Here is a 17,774-nt window from a genome sequence, read left to right as displayed (position 1 = left end):
TCCTCATCCAATTGTGGATAATAATCCTCTTTTTATTTTGACTATTTATCCCACAGACCAGAAACTCCCGAATGATACGGATAGCAAAGTTGAATAGTACATCTAATGCCATCTATAGTCATGTGAACTCCACGTGACCCTTCCATGTCCAGCCGTGGTCCCTGTGAATTTCGATCCTTTTCCACAATTATTCTGGAAATCAAACGTGCCCGATGGCACTCTCTCAATTATTAGTTTGTTTTTTGTTTCTTAATTGTTATTCACTGAATTACTTAGTCCTTCGCTAGTAAGGCATTATCGAACCAACTTTCACGGCCTTTCCCAAACAGTTGTGACGCGGTCATTTTCAACAAAAGTCAGAGACGGGGACCTACGATTCCATGTCCTTTTAGACCACGACACAGTCTTGGGACGCCCACATCACTACTTTGCTCAATGTTCCCTGTCGCCAAGGCAAGTTATGTCTTTTTGGTCGAACAGGTAGTAAGAATTGAAAACCGAAAATGGTCAAACGTTTAAATATGGGTTTATCCATGATCTTCACTATATAGATTCAAAGTAGGCTTAATGGGTTGGTGTTGGAGTTTCTTTATAACTCCTTACAAACTTGATATGTAGATACGATAAAAAAAAGATGATTGGGCTCTAAAACATTAGTGGTATTGATGTTTCAGCTGTCCTGGCTCTGATTTTCAATCCTCATGGCATCTAGATATGATTTCCCATCAAGCTTTCGAGCGAAGTAGCCTTTGAAATACTCAGCAACCCCAATTCTTCTAAAAAGTGCAGGAGTTTGCGGGGTTATCAAACTAGGCGCAGGGCCAATTTCTCCATCAAATCCGGGGTCGTAAAATGTTGCAATTGACAGCCTCTCCTTCCTAGAGTTCACTACTGCTCGATGCTCGATGCTACGATAAGCTCCATTGGTGACAATCTGCAGAAAAAGACAAGTACACTTAGTAGGATAATCTTGAACAAAAAATTGGGCACCATTTAAAGCATCAAAGTTTCACATTTTATCATCCATCTTTTTCAAAGGTTCATGCCTTATTTTGTAGAAATTCATGGATATCTTTTCCTAACATGTCATGTTTCTATCAATAACAATAATGATAATGGAAATCCTTGTTTGGTCAATGATGGTAAGCGTCTCGGAAATGTAATTTTAGTACATCTCACAATTCACTAATGGGTGGTTAGTAAGTCTATGGACATAGAAATCACATAATTTAGTGGTGCCAACAGTTACATCCATATTAATAGATTGTGAGCTCCAATGCATCTGTCCCACAGGGCATCAGGGAAGCCTCTCAACCCCATATAGGTTTCTGAAGGTTACATGTAACCCTATAAGTTTATTAATATCTTTACGAATGTAAAGAATTGCACTAGTGCCTCTGGAATTCGAAGATTATCACACGAACCACTCTTATAAGCCACAAAGTACTCAATGTGCGTACAACTTTTCAAACACCTCTTTGTGTTCTCACATGGTTAAGGCTTTTGACTGTCCAATTTTTGTACTGCTACTGATTACATTGTGTTATCGGAAGGGTTTTGATCCCCAATTTAACTGTTTGGACTTTTTGTCTCTGCGTTTCAATTCCACCTGTGTTAGTATGTTAAAATTAAAGTATTTTCATTTTGGGAAACAAACCTATCTTTAAGACGCATGAAACAAGACCTGTAAATAGCTTGTGCTTGTTTGTGGTTATTACCTCTAGAATGTTCCCAATGTTGACCACAAATGTTTCAGGGAGGGGTTTAACGGGAACCCACATCCCGTCTTTCTTGATTTGTAGACCTTCCATTTCATTGATTTGGAGGAGTATGGTGAGGCTGGATCCATCTGAGTGTGGAGAGAAACCGTTGACCTTCTCTGGTTGTGGGCATGGAGGATAATAATTCATCCTCATTACTTGCCTCCCGTCTTCAAACACGTCTCTCATCTCCTCTGTCTTCATTTGGAGAGCTTTGGACATGATATCAAGAATCTTCGTGGCGAGATGTTTCAACTCATTAGCATAACTGTCCAAGGTATCTCTGCATGGAAGACTTAGTAGGCCATCAGAGTCGGTTCAAATACTAATTGTAAAAAATCCCACACCTCGTTTCCTGGGTTTTAGCTTTTTTCTTGTAGATTTTGGCAAAAACTTGGAAGCTCTTTTTTTTTTTTTTTTTTCTCGGCAAAAGTCAACATTGTTAGATGTAGTTAGTGAGGTTTGGACCCTGTCAAATGCATGGGAGTACATGGTGCCTACTACTTGGCTACCACTCCACTTGCAATCTTGGAAGCTCTTTGTATCTACATTAAGGGTATCCAAAAAATCAGACTGTGGGCATGAAAACTGTGACGCAACTCACTCTTGTCTATTTTCTAGCTTTCATTTTGGTTTTTTCCTGCGATTTCCTCAGGTTTTAGCTTGTGGTCTATACAATTTTAGGGGTAATCTAAAATGCATCAAAACGGTGATCAATGCACCAGGTGATATCCTATTTGTCTCACAACCTGCATGGTAAGGACTTAGACTCAGTTCTTCGTTTCAAAAATTTGGAGATTGGGATTTGAAATTTTCTACAAAGCAATATTTTTGAAATTATCTAGTTATATGCTGCTGAATAATAATGACATAGTTGTTCCAACGAAAATTTGTAGTGGATAGTTTTGTCTTTTTGTGGGTATTTATACCCTCTCACAATATGAAAGTACAAGTTCACATGCGTTTCTGCGTGTTTATCTATATAAATATCCATATGTGTGCATATTTAATATACATATTTCGATGCGTGTGTGTCGATTGGAGATTACATGGGTTTTTTTTTTTTTTGTTGTTGTTGTTGTTGTGGTGTGCGTAGATAGATAGATAGATGAGTACCTAAAGGGGAGTGGGAGCTTGGGAAAAAGGTGGGGTTTCCTCAAATGGGTTGGAAGGGTAGTCAAGGCGAACATGTCTCCCCAATCGAGCTCCTGCTCCTCAGAAACAACAAAGGCCTGCCCAAATCCTTCTAATTCTCTTGAATTCTGCCAGAATTTCTTCTTTTCTTCCATTGGGAGGTTAAAGAGTTCGTTGATCTCCAACTTCACTTTCTCCAGTAATGCAGAGCTGACTCCATGGTTTATTAACTGCAACACATTTCCTTCTTTTCAGCGATCGTTATGAAATCTTTCGGTCACTGATATTTTAGCGATGGCACTGGAAAGTGGAAACCTATTACCCAATCTGGTTTGCAAATCTTTTAAGGTAAACCCCCAAAAGAAAACTCTGACAGTTATTTTAAGTTTGTGTAGTCTATAATCAAAGGGGATGCAACAAAGTCCACTCTTTAGGAGTTGAGTTTTGTTCACCCTCCACTTAAGAAGGTGAACATTACCCTTCTTCTTATTGGTTGAAATGATGTGGACCCCGCCACAAAGTGATGTCATGCATATTAAAAGTGTATTGCATGGTAAGCATGACATCACTTTGTGGTGGGGTCCTCACCATTTGAACGAAGAAGAGAGAGGGTAATGTTCACCCTCTTTAAAGAAAGGTGAACAAAATTGCACTCTACTTTTGGTGAATCATGCGTGTAATACAGAGATACCTTTCACATCAAAGAATTTACCGGCAGAACAACAATTTGCATAAGAGGGCGATTGAGGTACTGAAACCCTTAAAAATTTCTAGGATTTGAGGGGGTAAAAAGAAAGAAATGGGGAAGGCGCTGGGATTAGCCTACCAAACTTGATCATTATGTGATGCAGTCTCTCAGTGAAATATAAACATAGACTAAGAGAGTAAAAATAGAGACTGATAGGGCCTGAAGCCCACTAACGAAACTTTTACATATCATGGAAATAATATTGAGTTAAATAAAGCTAATAAGATCTACTCAAACGGGATTTATGCGAATGTTATTTTTCTCTATTCATTTTTTGGTATGTGTTCAGTCGACGGTAGGTTTTTTACGCACTATCCTGGAGATAATTTCAGAATCCCACCAAGTTTTGTTGCTGATGGATGAATTATGTCTAGTTATGCGTTTTGTGGTATATTGGGTACCTGGAAGAATCCCCACTCTTTGCACGCAGAGTCCAGCTTCTTCAATTCCATCTGATCTCCAGAAAGCAATTTCTCCATGTCGGTTATCGGGACATCGGGAAGTGAAGAATATGATGTTATCGGAGGGTCTTGATCTTGCCGAATATACCGGGCTGGGACTGCGGTCAATGATTCTTTGGCCAGCTCTTGAACACAAGGTACAAGAAGGGAGCCCCCAAGTGTTTCTAGATTTGCTTCCATTGCTTCCTTTAACTCCTCCAATAGAACCTACAACACAGGTCCAATTCTCTCTCTCGTCGAGTTGTATGTTTCTTGCACTCTATACCGGAGGCTTCTTTTTTTTTTTTTTTGTTTGGCTTGCTGTAGGAGAGGTTTTAAATGAGAAGTTGACAAATTGATTTCTTGTCACAATCCTGACACAAGCTAGAATAGTTTAACTGTTAACAAATTGATTTCTTGTCACAATCCTAACACAAACTAGAATATTTTAACTGTTAAAAAATTGATTTCTTGACACACTCCTCCTAACTTAACGGTCGCTAGAATATTTTGTTGTCCCTAGTTCCTTACTAATGGCATAATTAGTCAATTGATGGTTATACAGAAAATTAACTGAAAAAGAAACAGAACTCAACTAATAATTCAACTCTCCATCTCTCTCTGATTTGTATGTTTTTTGATCAGAAGAGAGGATTTTTTTGCGCACTATGAGAGACCTGTTAAATAGAAGATGACAGATTGGGTTCATGTGAGTCACCTAACAGGCACTAGAATCTTTTAACATGGGCTTTTCTTTCTTGACAAACATCACATGAGGTTGCCAATTCTTTGAGATTTTTTGTTTTTGCTTGGAGTATTGAATAATGCGACCAAAGTCACATGAACCAAAAGCCCCTGTCCCCATCCTACCCAGTCCATCTCCTAGCCTAATGCTTTCCGAATCTGTCATAATTCTTGCCAACCCTATCATCATTGGGCACGTTTGTACTAGGCAACATGTGGAATTGGCTATTGCGTGTGTTTTTATTTTGAACATGGCTTTTGTTTGTCCACAATATCAGAATAGATAAAAATGATGATTGGGTTCTAAAACATTAGTGGTGGTATTGATGTTTCAGCTGTCCTGGCTCTGATTTTGAATCCCCATGGCATCTCGATATGATTTCCCATCAAGCTTTCGAGCGAATAAGCCTTTGAAATTTTCGGCAACCCCAATTCTTCTAAAAAGTGCAGGAGTTTGTGGGGTAACCATACTAGGCGCAGGGCCCATTTCTTCGTCATATCCGGGGCTCTAAGCTGCTGCAATTGACAGCCTCTCCTTCCTTGAGTTCACTATTGCTCGATGCTACGATAAGCTCAGTTGGTGACAATCTGCGGAAAAAAGGTAAGTCAACACTTAGTAGGAAAATCTGGAACACAAAAATGGGCACCTTTAAAGCATCAAAGTTTCACATTTTATCATTTGTCTTTTCCAAATGATTCATGCCTATGTTTTCCTAAAATCATGGTTCTATAAATAATGATGATGATCATGGTAAGAGTCTTGGAAATGTAATTTGAGTACCTCTCACAATTCATTAATAGGTGGTTGGTTAGTCTATGGACATGGAAATCACCAGATTAAGTGGTGTGAACACTTCCTTCATTGTAAAATACTGTGAGGCATAAGCTCCATCTGGAATAATTAAGGTGCTGCCATCAATGCATTTGTCGCCCATGACTTTGACTTGAAGGTTACAGGAAGCCCTTTGAGAACATTTAATGTTAAACAAATACAGTATAGGAGAGTAGAAAATGTTTTGAAAATTTAGTTGGGAAAGAAACACAAGAATAAATAGTATTCGTAGTTAATATCAAGGAACAAAAAGGTAAGACCAAAAAATAAGAAAATATTCAAATTGTACTAGTTTTTAACGGTCATAATTTTGAGAAGAGAAATTATTTTCTGAAATTTCAACAAAAACAAAGAAAAAAAAAACAGAAAACCTAAAACAGAAGAAAAACCAACTGTAACATAGGAAAATAAAAAATGCAAATGTAAAAAGGAAAAAAAAATGTGTTATTTAAAATTAGATAACACCGATAGTAACTTCTGCGTTCCAATTCCACTTGTGTTGATTTATGTCAAAATTAGAGTTGTTCTTTTTGACAACTAAAACCATCTCTTAGACCTATGAAACATGAACCGTCAATAGCATTGTGCTTGATTGTGGGATATTATTTTCAGTATCACTCATGAGTAATAAGCTCCCCGTATATATGCTCGATTTCCGGGTCGGCCCATTGGATTTGAAGGTATGTGGTTATTACCTCTAGATCAAATGTCCCCAATGTTGACCACAAAGGTTTTAGGGAGGGGTTTAACGGGAACCCACATCCCGTCTTTTCTGATCTGTAGACCTTCTACTTCATTGATTTGGAGGAGGATGGTGAGGCCGACGGAATCTGAGTGTGGAGTGAGACCGTTGACCTTCTCTGGTTGTGGGCATGGAGGATAATAATTCATCCTCATTGCTTGCCTCCCGTCTTTAAACAAGTCTCTCATCTCCTCTGTCTTCATTTTCAGAGCTTTGGACATGAAATGAAGAATCTTCGTGGCGAGATGTTTCAACTCATTAGCATAGTTATCCAAGGTATCTCTGCATGGAAGACTTAGTAGGCCAACCGTAAAAATACCCACACTTTGTTTCCCGGTTTTTAGCTTTTTTCCTTGTTAGATTATGGGAAAATCTTGAAAGATCCTTTTTTTTTTTTTGGCTTGGCGAAAGTCAATTGCATGAGAGTGTACATGTTGCCTACCCCACTTGGCTACCGCTTCACTTGCAATGTTGGAGTTCTTTGTATCAACATTAAGGGTGCCCAGCTAATCTGACTTTGTGCATGAGAACTGTGATGCAACTCACTCTGTCTATTTTCTAGCTTTGATTTTGGTTTTCCTGCCATTTCCTCAGGTTTTAGCTTGTTGTCTAGACAATCTTGGGGGTAATCTAAAACTGCAGGAAAACGGAGAAATGCACCAGCTGTTACCCTGTTTGTCTCACAACCTGCATGGTAAGTGATGCAGATGCCCTAGATGTTACGCCCTAGCATTTTTATTTGTTTACTTATATATATTGTCATTTATTAATTGCGTATTATGGTCGGGACGTAATTGGTTATTTTGTGCACACTAGTAGTATTATTCAGTACCTGGAAGAATCTCCACTCTTTGCATGCAGAGTCCAACTTCTTCAATTCCATCTGATCTCCAGAAACCAATTTCTCGATGTTGATTATCGGGACATCAGGAAGTGAAGAATATGATGTTATCTGAGGGTCTTGATCAGGCCGAGTATACCGGGCTGGGACTGTGGTCAGTGATTCTTTGGCCAGTTCCAAGACACAAGGTACAAGAAGGGAGCTCCTTTCAAATGCTTCCATTGCTTTAACTCCTCCAATAGAACCTACAAGGCAGGCCCAAATCTCTCTCTCTCTCTCGTTCAATTGTATAATGAGTGGTTTTTTGTTTTGGCTTGCTAGAGGTTTTAAAGGAGAAGTTGACAAATTGATTTCTTGTCACCATGCTGTCCTAACACGAGCTAGAATATATTAACAGTTAACAAATTGATCTCTTGACAGAGTCTCAACTAACGGTCACAAGAATATTTTGTTATCCTTGCTAATGGCATAATTAGTTAAATTGATAAGTAATCAGAAAATTAACTGAAACAAAACAGAACTCTACAGAACTCATCAAATAATTCTCTCTCTCTCTCTCTCTCTCTCTCTCTCTCTCTCTCTCTCTCTCTCTCTCAATATGTTTTTTGCACACCAGAAGAGGGGATTTATTTGCTCACTATGAGAGACCTGTTAAATAGAAGTTGACAGATTGGGTTCATGTGACTCACGTAACAGGCACTAGAATCTTGTAGCATGGGCTTTTGTTTCTTGACAAACACCACATGAGGGGTCAATTCTTTGAGATTTTTTTTGTTTTTGTTTTTGTTTTTGCTTGGAGTATCGAATAATGCTTTTCTAATCTTCTTGCCAACCCTGTCATCACTGGGCACGTTTGTACTAGGAAACATGTGGAGTTGGCTAAATTTTTTATTTTTGAACATGGCTTTTGTATGTCAACATATTATGCCAGAGACTATTTTTTGGCCTCTAGTATTATGTATTAGTCGGTGGACTAATTAGTTTAGTCCTTTCGAATTAGACTAAGTATGGCAAGTCGAATAGTGCATCTAATGCCATCTGTAGTCATGTGTGAATGCCACATGCCGCTTCTGTCTCCGGCTATAGTCTAGTTTTATATCCTTTCCTACAATTAATCTGGAAATCGAATGTGCCCAATGGTACCCTCTCCATTCTTGGTGAGAACCATGGAGATCTTACGTTCATGAAAAATATGCGACTAAAGATTGCGAAAGCCCGAAAGGGGCACACTATGAGATCTTCATATTAGACCAGATGCACTTGTGCCCCTCATGGAGTGGAGCCGAATTCCTGGTACTTTGTTTAATATTGCGAGGAGTTAGATCGAACTGCATAATCATTAGTAGGGTGCTTCTTAGGCCTTAGTATGAAGAATTTTGTTCCAGATTGATACATTGAACATTTAGCAAATGGACCGAAGTACCCCATAACGGACCAACTTGATAAAGTCCGGGTATAAGTAAGCAGATTGGGTGTACTTGAACAAGAGAAGCAAACCCCGGAAGGCACAGAACTTTGATCTTTAGTTGCATCGAAAACCTATACCTCCCTTGTAGTGTCCAACTTCTACTTTTATGCGTAGTGGTCAATTCTAGTTTGAAATTCATTTGAATACAGCTTTGAAATGTGTGTTTTGTATCAGATTTGCAGTAGCTCAATTATACTGGCCTTCTTCACTTCGAATCCTCATGACATCAACGTAGGACTTCCCGCGGAGTTCACGAGAGAAATACCCTCTGAAGAAGTCTGCAACACTCACTCTTCTAAACAATGCTGGACTTTCTGGAGTGATAAGGCTAGGCGCTGGACCCAATTCTCCATCTACTTTTGGACTGAGAAATGTGGCTAAGGAGAGCCTCTCTTTCTCTCGGTTAACAGTTGCTCGATGTTCGATGCTCCGGTAAATTCCATTGGTCGCAATCTGTTGAAAGAAAGTAAGTGAACTAAGTGCAGTGTCATTAGATTTCATTCTGTTGAGGCTAGGATCATGTATGGAGGGCACCACATGGAAAATATTGCTATTTCAGTCTGATCCAATAGCAAATGAACATATGATCTCTGTATCGGTCAGTCGTCCAATATAGATTATGAGTTATCATCCCTAGCTCATTCTAATTGTGTGTTGTTAGGTCTACTAACTAATTCTCCAATTCTAGTTAGTAAAAGAGATGATCAACTCAAAAATAGACCCTGCAAAAAAGAGCTGGTATCCTAAGCATTGCAAAATTAAGGTTCCTTGATGTTCCTAGCATCAGTGATTCAGTGGTATATAGATGCCATCACACCTACAATCATGATTGAGTATACCTGATATCTCCTTTTATATGCAAAAGAAGGAAAGTTATCAAGAGTTGCGAACTTAGGAAGGGATCGATATATGGTGTACCACATGAACTGTCGGTTAATAACGAGGATGTGTGGTTATGCTCTGATCATTGTATCATTATGTTACAAGGTTTTGTGGTGAAAGAAGTTATGAGGCTTTGTGGTGATCTTTTGTGGTGCTAGTTATGAACTGTTGTTGTGTGGTTACAGAAGACAGTGTAAAGTAGTCTCTTTTCTTTCCAATAAAAGAAATTAACAGAAATTGCATCCAAAATTCAATGCCAAGACAGCGTGCTAGAAGTTTTTTTTTTGGGTAAATAGCGTGAGAAGTTTGTTTGAACTCACAACATGACAGTAGCAAAGTGAGACACATTACCTCCAACATGTCTCCAATGTTGACAGTAAGAGCACCTGGAAGTGGTACAACAGGAATCCACATTCCATCTTTCTTTATCTGCAAGCCTTCGATTTCATTGACTTGGAGGAGGATGGTGAGCCCGACGCCATCTGAGTGAGCGGACAGACCGATGGCTAGCTCTGGTTGTGGGCATGGAGTAGTTCATCCTCATTGATTGCATCGCTTCCCCAAACAGGTTCCTCATGTCTTCATCCTTCATTTTTAGTGCCTTCGCCATAAGGCTAAGTATCTTCATGGCAAGGTTTTTCAGTTCCAGAGAGTATGCTTCCACGGTGTCTCTGCATGCGAGGAAAGTGTCTTCATTGAAACTAGGAATTTTGTTTAGCGAAACCCTTAGAAGTTAGTCATCGGAAGATTTTTTGCTGATACAATTCAGGATTTGGGACTTACTAATATTTACTTGCGTAGTTGTATACTCTCTCCGTCTCTAAATAAATGTCTGTACCGCAAATCTAGGCCTCTAAAAAGATGCATTTGTTTCATTAATAAATTCAGATATTTTTTACAAATCAATAGATATTAATGAGTTCTTTCAAATTGTGAAAAAAGTTCCTGTGAGAGTTCTTGAGAAAGTTCTAGAGAGAGAGAACAGCCATAGGGAGGTTCCCCCCTCCCCCCTCTCCCTCCTTCTCCCCCCTTTTTTCCTTCTCTTCCTGCACCTCAACCCCTCAATCCCCCTCTCCTCTGATCCCTCTTTCTCCTCTCCTCTCCTAACTCCTACCATGGTTGTGAGATGGTTGAGACTTTTCCCTTATAAAGATGAGATCTCTCACTCTCCCCATCATTTTTGGAGTAAGGAGCCAGATATAGGGTTTTAGATCTAGTTTCTTGGAACTTGTCCAGCGGCAACGGTGGTGGCATCTGTAGTGGCTTCAGTCTTCAGTCTGAGGCGGGAACGACCTCAAGTTGGTGCGACAGGTCATCTAAGAGATTGCTCTATGTCCATACCTGGCCACTCCAGACTTGGCCACTCCAACCCCCATTCACGAGTGTGATCGACGGGTTCGACTTTGACGTCTTGGTTCCATGCGACTTTTGTTTTGTTTTATTTGTTTGTTGTTTTTGTATTTTTGGATCGGTAGTGTCTATTTTTTTGGATAAGCAAGTGAAGGAGCCGTTGCGTGGCCAACGAAACGGTTCATCAAGCCATTTTTAGCCTTACTGTGTTTTCTTATCTAATATATGAGATGATCTTGTTCATCAAAAAAAGTTTGAATTTTCTAAGGAAAAAATTGAATTTTCTTAAAGTTATAAATTTGCGAACCGGACACTTATTTAGGGGAGGAGAGAGTATTATCCATTACTATCCAAGTCTAAGATAACCCTGATGCCAATATGTACTTGATAGTTGGTTTAAAACAATGGGCTACAGGGGATACAATCAATCATAGAATGGACCATGGAATATTGCAGGGTTGGCAATACTACATTTTCTGGACCACGGAATGCAGGGTTGGCAACACTACATTTTTCTAGTTAATCGAATCCAAAATCAATTGATGACGTCCCACAGAGAGAGAGAGAGAGAGAGAGAGAGAGAGAGAGAGAGAGAGATGACCTGAATGGGAGAGGGAGATTAGGAAGTAGATGAGGTTTTCTCATATGAGTTGGGAGGGTGACCATGTAAAAAAGGTCAGCCCAATCAAGCTTCTGCTCCTCAGACACAACGAAGGCTTGTCCAAATCCCTCTAGGTCTCCTGGCTCTTGCCCAAGCTTCTTTTTCTCTTCCATTGGCAGTTTGAAAAATTCTTGAATCTCGAACTTGAGTTTCTCCACCAGTGAAGAGCTCACTCCATGGTGTATCAACTGTAATAAATTTGTTCCTTCACATCTTGCTTAGCAACATAGAGAATTGGCATTTTTATTAAGAAGGAGATGTTTCATAACTTTGCAAAAACCAAGTGAATTCACATTTCACAACCAAATGGATTCATAACTCTATTAGGAGGCACTTGATCATTCACTCGGAACAATTGAGAGTGCTATTAGAGCTCTACGAAAGACAACTATGGATTCTGGCTTGGTATTTCTTTATGAATGAAAAGGTACATATTAGTGTTTTCCTCAAGTGAAAAAAGTTGATTTCATTGATATTAGAGACTATCACTACTCTAGAATCTAGATGGTATGCAGAACCCATTTAGAAGAATCATCCCTCCACCCATCCATTAGTAGAGCACAAAACTTATCTTCTACCTTTACCTTATTCTGATCGTTCAGAGGGTGGTCGCGAGGTCACTGAATGAATTTCCTCCACTTATTTCAGAGGTGCAGACCCCAGAGCATGACAGAGATGACTAAGTGACATATGGAATATGGCGATAGCAAACTGTGAAACCAGCCTCCCCTAGGAAGATGGCACTTCCGAATACGGCTACATGATTGGATTAATGGGGGACAAGAGACGTCCCAACCACTCTCATTCGCGGTTTTCCATTGTCTTGTTTGTACAACTGTGTAGGTTGAAGACAATGAAGAGTTGCATTTTATTTTACTTTCAAAAGATAGACCATGTTTGGGGGAAATCCACGTGCAAGACTGCAAGTAAAAGCACATGTAATACCCCTAAAACATATTTTGCTCTGTGTTAGAGTATACTAAGTAGCATGATTCCCATCCTCTTCTGCTCCTATTTTCAACTCTTTAGGCCAAATGGCATTGCAATCAGACTATCGCTGTTAGGGAAAAATATACGGAATTTTCCACAAGTAAATCACGAAGGAAATAATAAAACTGCAGCGAACATGATCTAAATGCGCAAACCACAAATCAAACGAACAGAATAAATTTTTACGTGGTTCCCCCCAACCCCAAGTGTAAGGTACGTCCACGGGACCGGAGTCTGATTCCATTATCAACATATGTTTTACAAATGAGTTTACAGAGATATACAAGATCTCACTTGACAACCGCACTTACGATTTGGTGAAATTACCTAAGGGTAAGAAAGTTTTCAAAAACAAATGGATTGCTATGGTTGGTCACCCCCTCCTATTCTTTCCGACTCCTCCCGGATAAAGTAAATTGTTGTTGTCGATGCACTAGCGAGCAATCAATGGCTCCCATCCCAGGTCCTACGTGGGTCCTTCACTTGTGTGGGTTATGCACATAAGTACCTTTAGATTGGCATATTCCTATGATCAGTGGCAGAGCCAGGAATCAAAATTGAAGGGGGCCAAACTATGAAAGAAATTTTGGTACCATAACTGTTAAAAATAATGTCTTGTTGTACTTGGGCTAAAGAAATTCTTGGCCGGTCCCATTTTTTGTTTGGAGTTCCATGCAAACTCTTTTTTGTAGAGCTATCCTATTCAACCCCTTTTTAAAGATGCTTTTACTATTTTACCCTTGTCACTATTTCAACACTCCTAGAATTCACACCCCACCCACAGAATTTACACCCAACATAATTCACACCTTCAAGAATTCACACCCCACAGAATTCACACCTCCACGAGTTCATACCCTCCAGAATTCACCCACCCATAGAATTCACATCCCACAGAATTCACACCTCCAGAATTCACACCCCACCCACAGAATTCACACCCCAAGAATTCACACATTCAAGAATTCATACCCTACAGAATTCACACCCCTTTTAAGAATTCACACTTTCATGGATTCACACCTTCCAAAATTCACACCCTTTTGTACTATTCATAGTCCTAGAATTCACACTCGTTTCAGAATTCACAGCTGTTCATTCTTGAAAGGGAGTGAATTCTCGTGAGTGTGAATTCTTGAGCAGGGCAAAATTCACACACATTTTCAGAATTCACAACCGTTTGCACTACCTTAATTTTCAAAATTCACACCCCATTCTTGGGAGGAAGTGAATTCTTTACCTTAATTTTCAAAATTCACACATTCAGAATTCACACATTCGATAAAAACAGAATTTGTATTTCCAAATTAAAAATTCACACATTCAAAAAAGACAGAATTTGCACCCAAATAATTAATTCATACTTTCGAAAAAAGATAGAATTCATGTCTCAAAATTAAGAATGCACATCCTGTCTCGCTGTGGCTGTGTAACGTTGTCCCTAACAAGCTCGTGGTTCATAGCCCACAGGAATTTGAAAATTTCACATATCTAGTCCCCTCGAACCAAAAAAAACAAAAAAGATTAGAGAATTGGAACAGTCCTCTCTCCTCTGGGTTTCATCTCTAAAATTCACACCAATGCCTACTTTTCACCTTAATCCTTCTTCTCAGTCAGACACAGCAAACACAATAAATGACTAGTTTTCATCTTGGATTCCATCTCTAAAAATCATACCAATTAGTTGTGAAAAAATCTCATTCTTCTCTCTCTACATACTGTACACACACACGCACACACATATATCTTTCGAAACTCTTACTTAACAATTTCTAATCTCCGTCTTCATCCATTCAATCGCTTCTCCGTCGACTTCAATTCATCGTCTGATGAAGGCTTTACGGTCGGACAAATCCATGTCGAACTCCGCCTCGAGGGTGTGATGGAGGACAGAAGATTGAAGTCGCCTTCCGTGAGTTCTATTTCTACGACGGCGACGATGGCGGTGGTTCGTTCGGCTGGGGCGGCGGGCAGTGAGATCGGAATATGTAGATCGACGATGTGATGAAGCGGAGGAGGATGCATGACGGTGGACGAGGTGGGGCTGTGGGGGTGAAGGTGAGAAGAAAACGATGAGATGATGAAACGGGGCTTCAATCAATCCTATTTCAGTCTAAAACGTACACATGAGGGTATTTTCGGTGTTTATTTAAAATGGGGCTCACGTGGAATAGACTTGACATTCAGTGGACTTGAATGGGTCGGATATAACAAAATAGGGCCGGCCAGAAAGAACCCCGCGGCATCCAATTTCTTTGTTTAGTTGCTAATTCTCCCATAATCAAGCAAAGAGGCAAGGCTAATCTCAGCCAACACCATAACACAATTCAGTTATTCGAGTTTTTATGGAACGATTTTAAAACTTGAATATATTCAATATTGAGTATTGTTGCTGTCATATCATTCAACGGCATGCATTATCATTCACCCTAATTTAATGTGCTCAAACTGAGGATTAGCCTTCTGTTGAAATCTTATAGTTTCCTTTATATATACCTTCTACAAAATTTATCCAAACTATATACTCAGGAAAAAAACCTAAGTTCTCAGCCTCACAATAGCTCCGCCACTGCCTATGGTTGGTTGCTGATCTCCACCTCGTATCTAAATTCAAGCTTCATTCACTCCTCAACTAAATAAAATTGTGCTTGGTTTCCAAAATTTGAGCATACATATATGTGTTAACCATGTAGAGATGTGTTTTATATGGTATAGGTAACCTGAAAGAATCCCCAGTCTTTGCAAGCATGGTGAAGCTTCTCCAGCTCTGAATTGGCCGCCTCATGATCTCCACAAAGCAGGCTATCCAAGTCGATGACTGGAACCTCAGGTAAAGAATCGGAGCCAGCTGCAGCAGATGCTAGGGGTAGTGGAGGGTTTTGATCAGGACGGATGTACCTTGGTGGTAAGGTGGTGAGAGGCTCCTTAGCCACCAGCTCTTGGACATTAGGCACCTCTAGTGAGCCCCCTAGCCTTGTCATATTTGGTTCCACGTATGGCAGCTACGAAAGATGTTTGCTCTCTCTCTCTCTCTCTGGGTGTCTCTCTTTCTCTCTCTCTCTCTGGGTGTGTCTGTCTCTGGGTGTGTGAATTTAAGCATGTAGATATTATTTTCGATGAGTCACCTGGTCCGAAGAGATAAAAGATCAATTCGTGGTCATCTTTAGATTATGCATCCTTTTCAAATATGAGAGGAAACCTGGGAAGACAAATGGAGCCATGGAGGCCCCTAACATTGGCCAAAGGCCCAAAACAGCTCTCCCTAGATAAATAATACTCCCTCCGTCCCTTTTTAAGTGTCCTGCTTCGTAACTCCAACTTATTAAAAAGATATCATCATTACATCTTTCACATCAACTTTTTCCTCCACTTTTCCTACTTACCCATCATTATTACACTTTTACTCACTAACTTTTCAAAATAAAATCTACTTTTATGGACAAAATAGACAATACACCAACTTTTACCCTCCTAACTTTACAAAATGGACACTTATTAAGGGACAGCTCAAAATGGAATACTGAACACAAAAAAAGGGACGGAGGGAGTAGTACTACGGAGTATCAGTTTTGCCTGTCGGCGAAAAGTCATTTTATGACCCGTTCGGCTAAATAAGGGGGTGTTCGGACAAATAAGTCAAAGTGGCTTATTTTTTGTTCTTATTCAAATTTTTTTTGTATCACTTGGCTTATTCTTATTTTTTGGGGATTATTGCATCTTCATGATGAGAGGAATCTAAAAAGTATAAAATTTTGATCAAAATCCAATATTTTTTGAATAAAGACGAAAAAAGTGACTTATTGGCTTATTTTTGTTTTTATGTGGGTTTGTTTGGCTTATTTTTGGCGGGAAAGCCAATGGCTTTTTTGTCCGAACAAGCCCTAAGTCACTTTGACTTATTTTTTTGTTTTTATTCAATTTTTTTTATATTTGTTAATTTATCGTCAATTTTTTAGGGATTATTGCATTATCATGACGAGAGAAATCTAAAAAGTAAAAAATTATTATCGAAATCCAATTTTTTTTGAATAAAGACGAAAAAATTGGCTTATTGACTTATTTTTGTCTTTATTAAAAAAAAATTGAATTTCGATCATAATTTTTTACTTTTTAGATTCTTCTCGTCATGATGATGCAATAATCCCTAAAAAATTGATGAGAAACTAACAAATACGAAAAAAAATTTAAATAAGAACAAAAAATAAGCCAAAGTGGCTTATTTAGCCAAACGGATTAAAAAAACATTGGAGGATTTTAATGTATTGATAAGAGCAAAATGATTATATAAATATGACAGAAAACAAAAATTGCTGCAATGAAAATCGATCCAAGATTTTAGAAGAAAGTAAACCCTGAATCTCAAGTTAACCCAACCCCTTGGGATTGATAGGTGCGTATTTGGAGCGGATGTGCTGAGTTACTCGGTTGAACTGAGGGTCAACAGGAAATTGAATGGTTCAACTCCTAGGTTATCTTTACTCCTAATGAATGAGAATTAGTTGCCGGCTAGTTAAGCCTGAAGTTCAACGTTAAGCAAAGGAGTTAATTTTTTTTCCCCTTATGCTAATGACAGCCCATTGAATTTAGGAATTTGTTACGTATACGTTCTTCGAATACGTAAAACCGTATATCCTACTTTAAATAGAGCCATAGAGGTAATGATGTGTCGGAAACTAAGGCTTTGTTTGGAACTTGGGGATGGAAGTGGAAAAGGATGAAAATAATTAAGAAGAAAATGAGAGGGAAAGTTGAAGAAAAATTGGAGGAAAAAAAATTGAGTTTGTGTTTGAAATTTTGTAACACTACAGGTACAGAAATTTTGGGACCGAATCCGGACCGACGGCCGCCGGCGAGCCATCTCCGGCCACCGGACGGCCGATCCGAGCCGTCCAAAAATTCTAAAAAAAAAAACCGAGGGGCCCCACGCGGGAATCAACGTCATCCGAGGTGTGTAGGGTGCTTGATCGGAGCACCCCTTTTCGTATGTGTATATGTATATGCGGCCGTCGGTCCGGATTCGGTCCCAAAATTTCTGTACCTCTATCATTTTTCGAAATTTTGTCCTCTCTTTTCTTCACAACGAAACTAAGGAAGAGAATTTTTTTAAAATTGTCCATCTTTTTCCCTTCCATCCCCAAGTACTTCCAATCATTATCTTATTTCTCTTCCATCATTATTCTCA

At 39.2% G+C, this 17,774-nt stretch overlaps 2 protein-coding genes and 2 pseudogenes across 2 annotated transcripts in view; all 4 read right to left on the bottom strand.

Annotated features, from left to right (window-relative positions):
- Positions 1-487: 487 nt before the first annotated feature.
- LOC131312378 (protein SRG1-like) overlaps positions 488-17,774 on the bottom strand; it is a 43,946-nt gene continuing 26,659 nt past the window's right edge. The window contains exons 2-6 of the mRNA XM_058340081.1: positions 4,647-4,694; positions 4,044-4,315; positions 2,877-3,124; positions 1,719-2,043; positions 488-934 (exon numbers count right to left, since the gene is read on the bottom strand). Coding sequence (XP_058196064.1) covers positions 671-934; positions 1,719-2,043; positions 2,877-3,124; positions 4,044-4,283 — 1,077 coding nt within the window. The 5' untranslated portion in view covers positions 4,284-4,315; positions 4,647-4,694 and the 3' untranslated portion in view covers positions 488-670. The remainder of the gene's footprint in view (positions 935-1,718; positions 2,044-2,876; positions 3,125-4,043; positions 4,316-4,646; positions 4,695-17,774) is intronic.
- Positions 4,871-6,631, bottom strand: LOC131314089 (oxoglutarate-dependent flavonoid 7-O-demethylase 1-like; annotated as a pseudogene).
- Positions 6,852-7,463, bottom strand: LOC131314088 (jasmonate-induced oxygenase 1-like). Its single transcript, XM_058342581.1, has 2 exons — positions 7,214-7,463; positions 6,852-7,087 (listed from the first exon to the last, which is right to left on the bottom strand). Exons 1-2 carry the CDS (start codon positions 7,461-7,463, stop codon positions 6,852-6,854), a joined length of 486 nt encoding a protein of 161 aa, XP_058198564.1.
- On the bottom strand, positions 8,567-15,739 carry LOC131312375 (oxoglutarate-dependent flavonoid 7-O-demethylase 1-like; annotated as a pseudogene).

This window comes from Rhododendron vialii, chromosome 13a (genome assembly GCF_030253575.1).
Source record: "Rhododendron vialii isolate Sample 1 chromosome 13a, ASM3025357v1".
NCBI lineage: Eukaryota > Viridiplantae > Streptophyta > Magnoliopsida > Ericales > Ericaceae > Rhododendron > Rhododendron vialii.
This window is presented reverse-complemented; position numbering and strand designations above follow the sequence as displayed.